Below are 17,301 nucleotides of genomic sequence, written 5' to 3' on the forward strand. Positions count from 1 at the left end.
GGGAAGTCCTGAGGAGGGGCTCCAGGGCCAGGTGAGAAGCAGGCAGGGCAGTCTGCCACTAGCTCCTTGGCGGAGGCCACTCCAGGGAGGGTCAGGCCAGAAAATCCACCAGTCTCTGCTTCATGTTGGCCATGGGCGAACTCCCTTTTGTGACTCTTGGGGAGTCCTCAGAACTCCAAGTAAACAGAAGCTCCCAGTGCTCCCTAGAGGAGGTTCCTGCAAAGCCTCGACATAGTCTGGGCATTTTCCATGCCTCGTACAGTGTCAGGTAAGGAGGCGCCTCTTTCATCTTCCGGGAGCTTTGAGCTGTGGTCAGGGGCAGCTGTGGCCGGAGGGGAGTGGGCCTCTGCCCTCTGCTGGCTTTCCTCACTAATGGGAGGCATGCACGGAGACTTGGGCTTCCTCTTAGTGGGTGGAGGTGGAGAGAGTTGAGGGGAAGGGCTGCCAGAGGGAACTGAGGCGCCACTGTGAACGGCCCCTCCTCCTCCAGTCCCACAACGGGACTGGAGATTAAGACTGGAAGCTGGGTCTGCCTCCTGCCCCAGCATTTTGCCCCTTGCCCTTTCCCCTCGTGTCTCCCTGGTCTATAACCTGCCCTATTCAGATGGTGAGGGGTTGGGAAATGGGGGTGCTGGGAATACGAGGTGTAGTGAAACCAGGTGAAGGAACACAGGGTCAATTGGAAGTCAGTGTCCTGTTTGCCATCTGTCATCCAGTCAAAGAGAGCTGGCATTCAGAGCAGCTGCCAGAAAAGTCTTTACAGAGGTGATCTTCTGTCACTACCTGCCAGGTTCTACAGAGGACACTGAGGCTAAACCACACTTAGGAGCCTGTCCAGAGAGAACTTGGGCTGGGCAGAGCTGGGACTGGTGCTGGGGGACAAGGGTCTGGAATCTTCTATGCTGCCTTTCTCCTGTGTGGTTTCCTTTAAAGCCACCGTGTGGGGCCCTGGTGGGACATCGCATCTCACCGACAAAAGTGGACCAGGCAGATCCTCAAAGATGTCTCCTTGTACGTCGAGAGCGGGCAGATCATGTGCATCTTAGGGAGCTCAGGTAAGCTGAGGAGGGAGTTCCCTACATTTTCCATGAGGACTCAGAAGAGGCTTTGGCTGGTTTTGAACACCACACTAAGGAAACAGGTTTAAGTTGTAGCAGGATGGCCAGAAGTCTGACATTAGAATGAAATCTGATGGCATGTCTGACTATGAATAGAAGTTGGTTATTGTTTAGTTGCTAAGTCACATCCGGCTCTTTGTGATCCCACGGACTGCAGCACTCCAGGTTTCCCTTCCTTCATTATCTCCTGGAGTTTGCTCACACTCATGTTCACTGAGTTAGCGATGCCTCCCAGCCACCTCATCCACTATCGCCCCCTTTTCTTCCTGTCCTCAATCTTTCCTAGCATCGAGATCTTTTCCAGTGAGTAGGCTCTTTGCATCAGGTGACCAAAGGATTGGAGCTTCAGCTTCAGTCCTTCCAGTGGATATTCGGGGTTGATTTCCTTTAGGATAGACTGATTTGCTCTCCTTGCTGTCCAAGGGCCACTCAAGAGTCTTCTCCAACACCACAGTTCAAAAGCATCAATTCTTCAACCCTCAGTCTTCTTTATGGTCCAACTCTCACATCCCTACACGACTACTGGAAAAACCATAGCTTTGACCTGTGCCAGCAAAGTGATGTCTCTGCTTTTTAATATGCTGTCTAGGTTTGTCATAACTTTTCTTCCAAGGAGCAAGTGTCTTTTAATTGCATGGCTGTAGTCACCATCTGCAGTGATTTTGGAGCCCAAGAAAATAAAGTCTTTCACTGTTTCCATTTTTCCCCATCTATTTGCCATGAAGTGAAGGGACCAGGTACCATGATTTCAGTTTTTTGAATGTTGAGTTTTAAGCCAGATTTCTCACTCTTCTCTTTCACCCTCCTCAAGAGGCTCTTTAGTTTCTCTTCACTTTCTGCCATTAGAGTGGTATCATTTGCATATCTGAAGTTGTTGATATTTCTCCCAGAAATCTTCATTCCAGCTTGTGAGTCATCCAGCCTGGCATTTTGCATGATATACTCTCATGTAACTTAAATAAGCAGGGTGACAATATACTCCTTTCTCAATTTTTAATTGCTCAGTTCTTCCATGTAAGGTTCTAACTGTTGCTTCTTGACCTGCATACGGTTTCTCAGGAGGCAGGAAAGGTGGTCTGGTATTCCCATCTCTTTCAGAATTTTCCATAGTTTGTCATGATCCACACAGTCAAAGGCTTTAGCATAGTCAATGAAGCAGAAGCAGATGATTTTTGGAATTCCCTTGCTTTTTGTATGATCCAACGAATGTTGGCAATTGGGCCTCCAGTTCCTCTGACTTTTCTAAACCCAGCTTGTACATCTGGAAGTTCTTGGTTCATGTACTGCTAAAGCCTAGCTTGTAGGCTCTTGAGCATTACCTTGCTAGAATGTAAAATGAGTGCAATTGTACAGTAGTTTGAACATTCTTTGGCATTGCCTTTCTTTGGGATTAGAATGGAAACTGACCTTTTCTAGTCCTGTGACTAGTGCTGAGTTTTCCAAATTTGTGGTGCAGCACTTTAACAGCATCATCTTTTAAAATTTGAAATAACTCAGCTGGAATTCCATCACCTCCACTAGCTTTGTTTGTAGTATTGCTTCCTAAGGCCCATTTGACTTCACATTTAAGGATGTTTGGCTCTAGGTAAGTGACCACGCCATAGTAGTTATCTGTGTCATAAAGATCTTTTTATAGTTCTTCTGTGTATTCTTGCCAACCCTTCATAATCTCTTCTGCTTCTGTTAGGTCCTTGCCACTTCTGTTCTTTATTGTGCCCATCTTTGCATGAAATATTCCCTTGGTATCTCCAGTTTTCTTGAAGAGATCTCTAGTCTTTCCTAGTCTATTGTTTTCCTCTATTTCTTTGCATTGTTCACTTAAGAAGGCTTTTTCTCCCTCCTTGCTATTCTTTGGAACTCTGCATTCAGTTGGGTATATCTTTCCCTTTCTCCTTTGCTTTTCCCTTCTCTTCTTTTTCAGCTATTTGTAAGGCCTCCTCAGACAACCACTTTGCCTTCTTGCATTTCTTTTTCTTGGGGTTGGTTTTGGTCACCACCTCCTGTACAATGTTATGAATCTCCGTCCATAGTTCATCAGGCACTCTGTCTACCAGATCTAATCCCTTGAATCTATTTGTCACCTCCATTGTAAGATCATAAGGGATTTGATTTTAGTCATACCTTAATGGTCTAGTGTTTCTCCCTACTTTCTTGAATTTAATCCTGAATTTTCATGATCTCAGCCACAATCAGCTCCCAGTTTTGTTTTTGCTGACTGTAAGGAGCTTCTCCATCTTTGGCTACAAACAAAGAATATAATCAATCTGATTTCAGTATTGACCATCTGGTGGTGTCCACGTGTAGAGTTGTGTGTTGTTGGAAGAGGATATTTGGTGTGATCATTTCATTCTCTTCACAAAACTCTGTTAGCCTTTACCCTGCTTCATTTTGTACTCCAAGGCCAAACTTGCCTCTTACTCCAGATACCTCCTGACTTTGTATTTTTGCATTCCAATCCTCTATGATGAAAAGGACATCTTTTTTGGTGTTAGTTCTAGAAGGTCTTATAGATCTTCAGAGAACCATCTAAAGGTTTCAAGAATCTTTAGAAAGATCCTTGAAAAAAATGACATCCTGCTGAACATGTAAGTTAATTCCTGTTTCAGAGAAAAGCACCTAGCATAGTGCTTGGCATATAGAGGTGCTCAGTAAACACAGTTTCCTTCCTGGAGATGGGAATAGGAATTGAATGAGCACAAAGAAGCCGTTTACCTGCCATGTGCACTGGTCTTTTAAAAATTATGATGTATTTTAAACACACAGATTGGGAAGATCCCCTGGAGAGGGGAAAGGCTACCCACTCCAGTATTTGGGCCTGGAGAATTCTATAGACTATTCCATGGGGTTGCAAAGAGTCGGATACAACTGAGCGACTTTCACTCACTTCACTTAAACACACAGACAAGATAGAGAGTTAATAATATTCCTGTCTTAACAACTAGGTTTATCAAATCTTAACTTTATACCATATTTACTTCAGATCCTGTTTTTTGTTGGGGGGGAACCTAAATATTACAGGTTCCACTGAGGCTATTTACATGCCTGTTCTCTACCTTCTTCTTCCCCTCCTCTTTCCCTGCATCAGCCAGTCATTGCGGGGGAGGGTGGAGTCCTTTGGGGCTGGGACAATGCTCCGTGAGGGTCACAGCTGAGGATGCACAGCTGTGGGGGAAAGGGTGTGTTGGCCCTGAAAAGGGCATCCATGTGACACGTCACAGGGTCCACTATGCTAGGTTATCCTGCACATTTTAAGGTTGAAAGATTCTGACAAATTTGCTTCCCAGGAGCCTGTTTTGATTGGGCTCTTGCTTGCAAATTGTTGACACTTTCAACTACTCTCCACTTGCGTTGCTCTTTTCGATAGAGGTGGGCAGTGTAATTCTGTGGTAAAAGTTAAGCGTGGTCAGCCTCTTCCGACTCGGGGAGTTACATCCACAGCCACTCTCCTGCTTCAGTGAGGGGGTGGGGAGAACAACTGGATGGTAGCAGAAGTGCTGTTAAGATGAAGCGAAAAGGAGTTCATTGATAAGAAGGGTTACACTTTCCTGAGATTTCCTTTCATTTTGTTTTCTCTTTTCTTGGCCCATGCCACATAGTTCATGGGATCTTAGTTCCCCAGTGAGGGATTGAACCCATGCCCTCAGCATTGAAAAATGCAGAGCCCTAACTACTGAACCACTAGGAAAGTCCCTCCTTTCATTTTCTTTTTTCACTTTTTAACCATTTCTAATTGTGTGCATGTACCATAACACCCAGGGTCATCCTAATTTTCCTTTTGATAATTATACTTCTTTAAAGAGAAAAGCTGAGTTATTCCTATAATATTGTGTCACTTGCTGCCTTCTCTGTGTAGGACAAAGGGGTGGCATGTAGCACAACAAGGAATGGACCCACTTCTTGGAATTGTGTCCCACAGGCCAGTATCACACTTCATACACATCTCAGCAGAGCAGGGTGGGGTCCCCTGTTCTAGGGGCTCATGGGCTGGTTTCTGATGATTGCTTACCATGGTTTTATGACTGTCCATCCTTTTGTACTGAGCATGAACTCTTGGTAGACTTCAAGTTCCATGAGGGTGGGAGCTTGGTCTTTTTTTCCTCCTGATGGATCCTCAATGTCTAGGAGCATGCCACATAGTAGGTGCTTAATAAGTATTTGCTGAATAAATGAGTAAGCAAATGAATTAATTCTGTGAATTACTTTTAGTGTTTCATAACATGATTTCATTGGTGTCTTATCTAAAGCGGTATTTTTATCAAATCTTTACTGGTGAGGCAGAAGATGACTTAGGTATTCACAGTGTCACTAGAGAATGGTCTAATGCAAGCCTGCCTATAGTCAACCACTCTCTGGGGGAAGGTAATTTTATTCAACTCATTATCTGTCATGTAATTCTTAGACTCTAGGCTGTATGCTCTTTTGCAGAAGACTAGTTACAGATGACTTTTGTCCTTCTGGAAGAGATAATCCCGAAGGTCATGGTTTTATTGCCCTGTAGGGCATTAACCTTTTTTTTTTTTTCTTTTCCTTATTGTGGTAAAATATGCGTAATATAAACTTTGCCATTTTAACCATTTTATTTGTCAAATTTTTATTGAAGTACAGTTGACAATGATATGTTAGTTTCAAGTGTGAAGCAAGGAGATTCAATTATATATATGTTCTTTTTCAGATTCTTTTTCATTGTAGGCTATTATAAGATGCTGAGTATAGTTTCTTGTGCCATACAGTACATTCTTGTTATTTATATATTTTATATAGGTAGAGTGTATGTTTAATCCCAGATCCTAAATGTATCCCTCCCTTGCCCCCATTTCCCCTTTGATAATCATAAGTTTAATTTTCTATGTCTGTGAGTCTGTTATCTATTTTGTAAATAAGTTCATTTGTGTCATTTTTCAAGATTCCACGTATTAGTGGTACCACATGATATTTGTCTTTCTCTGACTTAATTCTGTATTTAATTCTGGTTTAATTAGTATGATAATCTCTCAGTTCCTATTGCTACAGATGGCATTATTTCATTCTTTTTTATGGCTGAGTAATATTCCTGTGTCTGTGTATACATAAATATATGTAAACATATATCAGTATCTATACATATCTCATTTTATCCATTCGTCTGTCTGTGGACACATAGGTTGCTTCCATGTCTTTGTTATTATAAATAGTGTCACTATGAACATTGGGATGTGCATATCTTATTGAACTAGAGTTTTCATCTTTTCTGGACGTATGCCCAAGAGTGAGATTGCTGGATTATGTGATAGCTGTTATTAGTTTTTAAATGAGCTTCCTTAACTGTTTTCTATTGTAGCTGTAGCAATTTGCATTCCCACCAACATTGTAGGATGGTTCCCTTTTTGTCACACGGCCTCGATCGTCATTTATTACATAAGACTTTTTCAAGATGGCCATTCTGACTGGTGTGAGGTGATACCTCATTGTAGCTTTGAGTTGCATTTCTTTAAAAATTAGTTATGTTGAGCATCTTTTCATGTGCCTGTTGGCCATTCATGTGTTTTCTTCGGAGAAATGTTTATTTAGGTCTTCCACCCATTAAAAAAAATTTTTTTTTTTAATTTTATTGAGCTGTATGAGCTGTTTGTATATCTTGGAAATTAAGCCCTGGTTGGTCACATGTTTGCAAATATTTCCTCCTAGTCAACAGATTGTCTTTTCATTTTGTTTATGGTTTCCTTTGCCATGAAAAAGCTTATAAGTTCGATTAGGTTTATTTGTTTATTTTTGCTTTTCTTTTGCCTTGGGAAACTGACCTAAGAAAACATTGTTATAATCTATGTTAGGGAATGTTTTGCCTATATTCTCTTCTAGAAGTTTTATGGTGTCATGTCTCATATGTAAGTTGTTAAGCCATTTTGAGTGTATTTTTGTGTACCATGTTAACCATTTTTAAGTATACAGTTCAGTGATAAAAAATGTATTCACATAGTTGTACAAACTTCACTGACATCCATCCCCACAACTTTTCATCTTGTAAAATGGAAACTATTCCCATTAAAGAATAACTCCCTTTCTGCCCTTCTCTCAGTCCTGGCAGCCGTCACTGCACTTTCTGTCCTTATGAAAGTGTGCTTATGTCCCGTACTACTCTAAGTACTTCATATATGTGGAATCATACAATATTTATCTTTTTGTGACTAGCTTATTTCAGTACCATAGTGTGTTCAATGTTCATCCATGTTGCAGCATATTGCAGAATCTCCTTAATTTTTATCTCCATTGTATGTACAGACCATAGTTTGCTTATCCATTCATCCATTAATGGACACTTTCCTTCCACATTTTAGTTATCATGAATAATGCTGCTGTGATAAAGGGTGTACAAATATTTCTTCAAGACCCTGTTTTTCTGTTCTTTAGGGTATATACCCAGAACTGGAATTGCTAGATCATATTCTATTTTCAGTTTTTATTGAAACCACTATACTGTTTTCCACAGTGGCTATCCCATCTTATATTCCCAGCCACAGTACACAAGGGTTCCAATTTTTCCACATCTTAGCCAACACTTGTTATTTTCTGTTTTGTTTGTTTGTTTGTTTTGATAGTAGCTACCAGGTGTGAGGGGATATCTCATAGTAGTTTTGATTTCTGTTTCCCTAAGTCCTTTACCCAATCTTGAATCAGGTGGTTGGTTTGTTTGTTTGTTGTTGTTGAATTTTAGAAGTTCTGTCTGTATATTCTGGATATTAATGCCTTATCAGAGATAAGATTTGCAAATATTTTTCTGTCATTCTGTGGACTACCTTTGTACACTATAATGTCTTTGTTGAAAAGCATAGGTTTAAAATTTTCGTGAAGTCCAGTTTGTCTATATTTTCTTTTGTTACCTGTATGTTTGGTGTCATATCCTAAGGCATTAGCCATGTAACTTTGCAATTTACTCTGATCTTCTTTTCTTCACTGATTATGCATACTAGTTTCTCATACCCTTTTTTGCATGAGCTTTGTTATCCTCCTGGTATCCCCAGAAATAAGTTAATAAATATTTAACACGTGTTTAAACAAAAGATAGTATTAGTTACCTATTTTCATGTTTTAAAAAATACCCAAACTAAGCGACTTAAAATAATAAAAATCAGGTATTATCTCTCAGTGTTTCTAAGAGTCAGAAATTTGGTATGCCTCGGTTGGATGCTTCTGTCTTTCATGAGGTTGTAGTCAGATGTCAGCTGGGGCTGCAGTCATCTGAAGGCTTGAATGGAGCTGGAGAAGCTCCACCTAAAGCGGTTCCCTCACATGCTGAGTAGCAAGTAGTTGCTCAGTATTGCTCATTGAGGGTGTGTGACATGAGAGGAACCCTGAGGGTCACCCAGAGGAGGCTGAGAAGGAGCAGCCAGACTGGCAGGATTAAACCAAGAAGATGAGGTGGCACTTAAGCCAACAGAGAGAGATTTACAGAAAAGGGCAAGCAACAGTATCAAATGCTGCTGAGAAGTCAAACAACACACAGAGAGACTATACCCAAGAAGGAGGCTAGTTCTAAGGTGGTGGTGGAACTGGAATCCGGGCTTTAGGCTGTTGGAGGGTCTATTAGAGTTGAGATGGGATGCTAGAAATGTAAGACTGCGGGAGCTCCTAGTTAGAAGAACCACAGACAAAGCTTAATATTGTGACTGAGAAACTTCAAGGCATATTCTGAAAGACAACCCCAGTGAAGTCCCATTTTGTTTCTTTTCAATCACCCTGCTCCCTTCCCCACGCTGACATCTACCTGAGCACACTGGGGCTCATTCTGAGCTTTGTCAGTCGTGGGTCAGATAAGAAAACCACTACTCCAGGAGCTTGGCTTTTCATCTTTGCACCCCTCAGAGCAACCAGCAGTTTCTTTACAATATTTGAACAAAAGATCCTTTCTTTTGTTTTGCACAAGTCGTCACATCCTCAGTAGAATTCTCTTGCCATCTTCTCAGAGAGCCCAGAGCCTCCTGATAATTTCCTCTCTTACTCATTCTGACTTCTTAACAGCCTTACTCAGGAAAGGCCTGGCGACTCCTGTTCCTGTCCCTATTAACTGGGCCCGTGTAAACTTGTGTCCAACAAGAATGGGAAGGGCCAGCTGGTATCTTACCCTAAGAGATCACTCTAACCCAAGACAAAGCAAACCAGGAGAAACTTCACCTTCCAATCACTCCAGTACAGGAAAGTTAGTTCATCCCATCTCGTGGGAGAGTTCTTAGCAACAACCTGCTGGGTTATGCTCAAGGCTCTCAGTGTAGGCTGAAGCCAACTTGGTTTTTACTGAAGGACTCACTAAGCTAGTGCTTCTCACACTCGAATATGCATGAGAACTACCCAGGCATCTTGTTAAAATGCAGAATCTGAGTTAGGAGTCGGGGCCTGAGATTCTGCATTTCTGACAAGCTCTCAGATGGTGCTGATGCTGCTGGTACTCAACCACACTAGCGAGGCTCTGAGCCGTGTCCCTTATATCCAGGAACCAGCAGAGGATCCCAGGGAGTCACAAACAAAAAGAAATTCAAATGCCCTAGAATCCAGATGCTTCCAAGAGCCGTGGTTTTCATTTGAGTCTGATCCTGTGTTTTCTTTTTCAGCCTCAAGCAGCTTTAAAAGAGAATAAACAGGCAGACCAAGCTCCTCCAGCTCAGACCTGGAGGAGAGAAACAGCTCATCCCCTCTCATTGAAAGGGCACGAGCTGGAAGGACTCATTCCAGCCCTGAGTCTGGCCCATGAAGCCAAAGGGAGAACAAATCAGGGCTGGACAACGGGCTCACCAAGGGTCTTTGGGAAGCCCCTGTGAGGCCTCATGCATGGTCTCCTCCAGGCCCTTCTCTTGTCGCTTCCCAGGCTCAGGGAAAACCACTCTGCTGGATGCGATGTCCGGGAGGCTACGGCGCACAGGGACCTTGCTTGGGGAGGTGTTCGTGAACGGCCAGGTGCTGCACAGGGAGCAGTTCCAGGACTGTTTCTCCTACGTCCTGCAGGTGCCCGCATCCTGGCCCACCGGCAGGAGTTGGGAGGTTGTGGGGGGTGTGCCTTGGAAGATGCTGACAGGTCCCTCCCCACAGAGCGACACTCTGCTGAGCAACCTCACTGTCCGCGAGACGCTGAACTACACGGCGCTGCTGGCCATCCACCATGGTTCCCAGGGCTTCTTCCAGAAGAAGGTGGGTACCGCCCTGGGGCCACCCAGGGCATCACCTCACTGTGGCCTCATACCCCCTCATCCCTCCATTTGCCCATCCTCCCCATCAGTCTTCACTGTCTGAGAGTCTAGAGCTGCTCTGTCCACTGTGGCTTTGGGGCACTTGAAATGTGGCTTTAGTCATGTGCCTTTGGGGCATTTGAAACATGACTAGACCTAATTGAGATGTGCTACGAGTGTAAAATACACACCAGGTTTTAGAAAATTATTCTGGAATCACAGACGATGAAATATCTCATTAGTAATTTTTAGAATATTGATTATTGGTCACCATGGTATTGTTTTGGTTGTATAGGGTTAAAGAAATTATACCACTAAAATTCATTTCTCTTGTTTCTTTTCACTCTCTAAAATATGGCCACTAAAATGTTTAAATTCTAAATGTGGCTCGCATTATATTTTTATTGGATGGTGCTGTCCTGGGAGCTCTCTGTTTGACCGGATATGGTGGTTTTCCTCATTCACTGCCCTGCAGTCCTGTTGAGATTTTTCTCAACTTTCTTTGAGACATCTTGAATGTGCCTCATCCAAACTGGATTCAGTTGGTGAATTGTCATCTCTTCCTGGGTTCCAATGTTTCCTTAAGTGGGTCCAGTTTGGAAATAGTTGCAGATAAACTCAGAGGGACCTCACCTAAAAATATTGTCTCATTTCTGTCTGGACTGGAAACACACAGGGAACCAAGAACAGGTCAATGTGCCACCTGCAGAGCAGGCACAGTTCCCTGGGAAAGAGGTTCCTGCTCATGACATCTGCCGCAGAGACTTCACCACCCTGAGGCTCAGTGAGGTTCCTCCTGGGCACACACACTTCAATTACCAAAGCTGGTCTTTCTTCAATTCCATTGAGGCTCTGAGGGAATCCTCCATCTCAGCTGAAGGGGCAGCAGTCACTCCATTTTTATCAGGTGCCTTTGAACCTGTCATCAGGGAGTTATTCCTCTTGACCCAAGTGCTGGACTCTCAGACAGGGCTTGGCGGGTGGAGCTAGGTCTGAATGGTGTCTGGAGTACCAGCAGGCTTGCTGTTATAATGCTGGGTCAGGAAAGGTCTTTCTTCTGTTTCAGAGTCCTAGATGCTGCCCTGGATGTCCTGGTGCATAGCTTTCACTCCAGAGGAACCTTCAAGAAGAGCCATCAGCCCCACAGAGGGAGGGCTAGCCCTGTTCCTCCCTGGAACATTAGAGTGCTCAGAAGGCATTGTAAGGCATTGTACTCTCACCCCTGGCTGACATCCATCAGACCTCATTCACACACAGTATCTGATTTCATTCTGGCACCAGCTCTAGGAAGGAGGCATTACCTCTGTCTTTAAGCTCAAGAAACTGATCCCAAGGAGACTGAGATCCAGCACCTCAGACAGGCAGAACTGGGACATGAACCAGGTTCTCTGACTCCATCATGCCTCCCTGGGCCCCACTCTGGTCTGAAAAGATGGAGGTTAGACTTCATTCCACGGGGAAGCACAGGCATGTTCCCATGACTTAGCCCCCTTGACAGTGGCAGATGAGCCCTCTTCAGGCTTGTCTCCCTGCTTTAGTATTTTTTCCTCTAAAATGGGTAGGAGAAGATCTTATTGGTATTTGAAGGAAATCATAAGCAGGTTCTTTTGAGATGGTGATCCATTTACATCACATACCCTAGGGAGAGAATCTGAAAAAGCCACTGAGCTTTCCCTCCTGAAAATGCATATATTTGCACAAACACTCAGAAAATTCAAGAGTATCCGATATTGGTGGATGGCAAATTCACTCCCTGTGAATCGTCCCTCTTCCTGGCACTTGGAGCCCCTAAATGTCCTTCAAACTTTCCTATCATATTATTCTCCCTGCTTGAGGGTACTTTCTGAGCAGATACAGTCTACACAATGTAAAATCCTGACAAAGTAGTTTAGGGAGAAGGAAGTATCTATGATAAACAGAGCAGTCAGTCAGTTCAGTCACAAGTCGTGTCCGACTCTTTGCTACCCTATGGACTGCAACATGCCAGGCTTCCGTGTCCATCACCAACTCCCAGAGCTTGCTCAAACTCATGTCCATTGAGTTGGTGATGCCACTCAACCGTCTCATCATCTGTCATCCCCTTCTCCTGCTACCTTCAATCTTTCCCAGTATCAGGGTCTTTTCCAATAAGTCAGTTCTTTGCATCAGGTGGCCAAAGGATTGAAGTTTCAGCTTCAGCATCAGTCCTTCCAATGAGTATTCAGGACTGATTTCCTTTAGGATGGACTGGTTGGATCTCCTTGCAGTCCAAGGGACTCTCAAGAGTCTTCTCCAACACCACAGTTCAAAAGATCAATTCTTCGGCGCTCAGCTTTCTTAATAGTCCAACTCTCACATCCATACATGACTACTGGAAAAACCGTAGCTTTGACTAGCCAGAGCAGAAAGTGCAGCAGATCTGCTTCTGTCCTCTGCAGATCCAAACTTAAAGCTGTGAGTGATGTGGGCGGACTGTGCCTGCCCTTAACTTCTTGGACCACTTGAGAACCCACATGGTTTGCTCTCAGTCCCAGCTCTGCCATCTGTTAATGCTGGGACCTTTAGCAGTCTATGGATCTTTCTCCTGTAATAGATAGAGCAGTGATGCACCTTTCCTGGAGCTGATAGGAAGAATGAATCAGTTTATGAGAAATCACATAGCATGGAGAGGACTGATGATGCCAGTGATCCTCGTGGTCCCTTCCAAGACTCTGAGAATTCTGTTCTCAGTGCAGTTTGCAAAACATGGGAGAGGCTTCTAGCCAGAAACATATGAAACAGATTTAGTAAATGTCTCCTTTCTCCATCCTTTCCGAGCCAGGAGGGGCAAACTTTACTCCTTTCTTGCTGTTGCAGAGCAGATGAAAGTGATGCTCAGAAATCTGCCCTGGCTGGTGTACATATCAGCCCTGCCATGTCAAGTGAAACTCAGTTCCAGAATCCTTCCACTCTGATGGCAAGAAAACACCCTTCTTTTTCCAGTACAGATCATGCCGGCTTACTTACGCATTTTTAACCACCTCATTATTCCTTTGTATCTGTTTCAGATGTGTCTTTTCTTTTGGTGAAAGCTTGGTGTATTGCTCCGACTCCCTGTTTCCTCTGGAACTTTGTTCCATAAATTATTCCCTCCTTTACTCCAGTTTAGTTCCTTGTTGTTGTTATTTTTCAGTGTGGTATTTTGTTTCTTTTTTCATTGTAAAAGAAACACAATCTCATTAGAGATGTATGGGAACAAAACTCATTGCCTTATATATAAGTATTCTTAGTCTCTATCTGCTTTCCCCAGGGTCTAATGCAGAGAAGGGTACTCAATCAGGGGAGAGCCAGAAATAGAGATTTTTGAAGGGTCTCTGGAGAGGGGATAAGCTGAGGAAGAAAAGAGGGAGATGGAGGGAAAAGACCAACCTTCTTGATTTGAGAGTCAGTAAAGAATTTTTTTAGTGATTATTGTTTTGGGGACGTGAGTAAGGAGAGGGTTTCAGGGAGCTGTGAAGTATAACATAAGCAGTGTGACAAGAATTGGAAAAAAGGAATTTTTTAAAGTGTGGCTGGAGATTATAAACTAGGTCCCTTTTAAAGTCCTTAAAGAGATTCAAATAAAGATTGACTTTGTTTTTAATTATTTTTGATAGCTGGATTATATTTGATCCAAAACCACAGTGAGATTGGATCACATGGGACTCCAGGACTTATTTGGGTTACAGAGAAAAAGCGAGGTTTAGTTCAAATGAAATTGAATATTTTCTTAAACATATGAAACATTTATTATAATAATGTTTCAAAAACCAGAGATTAAAAAATTAAGCTATATCGTAACTACGCCTTTGGGGGTTTACTTGTGGGCTGGACTAACTGTAGCATCTGAAAACAGGAGTTCAACAAAATCTCCATTGTTTCCTGCTGAATTTCCCTGAAAGTAGTAGAAGCAGTTTTTATTGCTCTAAGGTCTTTTGGGGAAAACAAATTCATGTTATTTATTTTAATCTGATTTGTTGCTGTTTGCAGCAGCAGCAGTTGGTAAGTCATGTCCAACTCTTTGAGACCCCATGGACTTAGCTTATCAGGCTTCTCTGTCCATGGGATTTCCCAGGCAAGAATACTGGAGTGGGTTGCCATTTCCTTCTCCAGGGCATCTTCCCAACTCAGGGATTGAACCCATGTGTCCTGCTTGACAGGCAAATTCTTTACCAATGAGCCACTGGGAAGCCCATTGTGATTTAAACCAAATTGGATTCTTCTGTATTAAGGGTGCTTTTCCTTGGATGTAGTGAGTCTAAAAGTGGCCTAAGTACTTAAGAAAAGTGTGTTGCCTCTCCCCTGCCATCCTCAGCCTATGAATTGGAACAGCAATCCAGCAGTGACCAGCCTTCCTGGACATTGTGTCTTACAGGTGGAGGCAGTCATGACGGAGCTGAGTTTGAGCCACGTAGCAGATCAACTGATTGGCAACTACAACTTTGGGGGAATTTCCCATGGCGAGAGGCGCCGGGTCTCCATTGCAGCCCAGCTCCTCCAGGATCCCAGTAAGTGGGACCCAGAACTGCTACTGGCTGCTGCCTGGCATCTTCCACATGTCTACAGACATTTTCAGCCCTTTCTTCACAAAGTCTCCATTTGGAAAGTGGTTTGTGTTGAACTGAAGCCACTGAGGTTTTTCAAACTGGGGAGCCATTTCTTTGGAAATGCTATATAGTTCCTAAGGTGATTCCATCATCTGAGAATAAAACAGCTCATAGACTTGGAAGCACTGCTTTTGTGTTGAAGTTCAATTAAGGTCTTCCTTGAATATGGATCCTGCCCTATCCATCCTGAGTTCTTACTAGGGTAGTGCCACCGTGTCTGCTCTGGAGAGGCAGTGAGTTTTGGTATGACTAGAAGTATTTATGAAATGGTAGGAATTAAAATAGAACTTTGAGTGATATGTGAGAAAGTATGCATACTGGAGGAAGGGCCACCAAGATGAGGTGGCCATCTTTCCTTCCTGCCTTGGTCATTTTCCCCAATACCTGGGGAAACTTTGTCACTTCTATACACTTGGAAGAAGACATAATGTATCTGCATACTTTCTTTACATTGGGGTAGACCAAGACTGCCTGCTCTTCAGAGCAAATAAGAGGGATGTTCTTAAGAGCCCCCATACTTCTTGGGTAGAAATAAGCTACAATTAAACCCTCAAAAGAACTCAAATTCCTGCCCCATCTTGGACTTTGTTTCATGGGTCAGAGTTTTTTTGCAGTGCAAAAACCCAGTTGGTATTGGAAAGTGCTAGACATCAAGTGAGATTGTGTCTTTTTAAAAATTTATTTTATTCAAGTATAGTTGCTTTACAATGCTAATTAATGCTGTACTTCAAAATGGTTCAGTGTTAAATGTACATTCTTGGTATTCTTTTCCATTATGATTTATCACAGGATATTGAATATAGTTCCCTGTATTATACAGGTGGACCTTGTTTATCCATGCTACATATAATACTTTGCATCTACTAATCCCAAACTCCCAATCCATCCCTTCCTACATCCTCTCCGCCTTGGCAACCACCAGGCTGTTCTCTATATCTGGGTCTGTTTCGTAGATTAGTGCATTTGTGTCATAGTTTAGATTCCACGTGTAAGTGATACCACATAGTATCTATCTGTCTTCCTCTGACTTACTTCACTTACTATAATTTCGAGATTTTGTCCTTTTAACCAGCTTCTTCTCAGCCTTTCAGAGAAGGCAATGGCAATCCACTCCAGTACCCTTGCCTGGAAAATCCCATGGGCGGAGGAGCCTGGTAGGCTGCAGTCCATGGGGTTGCTAAAAGTCAGACACGACTGAGCGACTTCACTTTCATTTTTTGCTTTCATGCATTGGAGAAGGAAATGGCAACCCACTCCAGTGTTCTTGCCTGGAGAATCCCAGGGACAGGGGAGCCTGGTGGGCTGCCATCTATGGTTTCTGGTGGGGTACCCTAACCCCTGCTGCTGCTGCTGCTAAGTCACTTCAGTCGTGTCTGACTCTGTGTGACCCCATAGACGGCAGCCCACCAGGCTCCCCCGTCCCTGGGATTCTCCAGGCAAGAACACTGGAGTGGGTTGCCATTTCCTTCTCCAATGTGTGAAAGTAAAAAGTGAAAGTGAAGTCACTCAGTCGTGTCCGACTAATAGTGACCCCATGGACTGCAGCCCACCAGGCTTCTCTGTCCATGTGATTTTCTAGGCAAGAGTACTGGAGTGGCTACCCTAACCCCAGATGGAACCAAAACGATCCATAGTGCCGTGTGAGAGGACTGATCTGATTGCTGCCTTGTCCCTGCAAGGACTGAGGCTGAAATGTGCTCAGGAGTTGGGAGTTGGGCCCTCCCAGATCAGTTGTTTTCTCTTGGGCTCCGGCTGTATTTGTTTGGATGGGACAAGACAGCTCAGTAAACAACTATTCAACTTTCTGAATCTATAGCACAGAGTGCAGACTTGGCAGTGACTCAGATGTTTGGCCTTTCTTTGCCTGCAGAGGTTATGCTGTTTGATGAGCCAACCACCGGTCTGGACTGCATGACTGCAAATCAGATCGTTGTTGTCCTAGCAGAGCTGGCTCGCAGGGACCGCATTGTGATTCTCACCATCCACCAGCCCCGCTCTGAGCTCTTCCAGGTGAGGGCGATGTCTCTTGTTCCAGCTCAACTCTCAGGGGTGGGTATACGTGTGCTGGTCTGAGATCTACCTGCATGTGTGTATGCTAAGTCACTTCAGTCATGTCTGACTCTTGGCGACCCCATGGACTGTAGCCTGCCAGGCTGCAGGCAAGAATACTGGAGTGCATTGCTGTTCCCTCCTCCAGGAGATCTTCCCAACCCAGGGAGTGAACCCGCGTCTCTTACATCTACCTTCATTGGCAGGCAGGTTCTTTACCACTAGCGTCACCGGGAAGCAGGGATCGACCTAAACCAGAGCAATTAAAGCCGATAACTCTGGATTTGGGAAGGGCAGAAGTTGGAAACTTAGTTCTTTCAGCACCTACCATAAGGTGCT

The 17,301-nt window shown here is 43.7% G+C and overlaps 1 protein-coding gene across 2 annotated transcripts in view; it reads left to right on the forward strand.

The window, feature by feature from the left end:
• Positions 1 to 131: 131 nt before the first annotated feature.
• Positions 132 to 17,301, forward strand: part of ABCG5 (ATP binding cassette subfamily G member 5) — a 28,826-nt gene continuing 11,656 nt past the window's right edge. For both annotated transcript variants that reach the window (XM_055400567.2, XM_088841752.1), the window contains exons 1-6: positions 132 to 268; positions 934 to 1,055; positions 9,952 to 10,088; positions 10,173 to 10,271; positions 14,682 to 14,814; positions 16,784 to 16,923. In XM_055400567.2, the coding sequence (XP_055256542.2) occupies positions 132 to 268; positions 934 to 1,055; positions 9,952 to 10,088; positions 10,173 to 10,271; positions 14,682 to 14,814; positions 16,784 to 16,923 (768 nt within the window). The remainder of the gene's footprint in view (positions 269 to 933; positions 1,056 to 9,951; positions 10,089 to 10,172; positions 10,272 to 14,681; positions 14,815 to 16,783; positions 16,924 to 17,301) is intronic.

The sequence above is a fragment of the Moschus berezovskii genome, chromosome 11 (assembly GCF_049115385.1).
Source record: "Moschus berezovskii isolate FMDL1 chromosome 11, NW_MosBer_1.0, whole genome shotgun sequence".
Classification (NCBI taxonomy): domain Eukaryota; kingdom Metazoa; phylum Chordata; class Mammalia; order Artiodactyla; family Moschidae; genus Moschus; species Moschus berezovskii.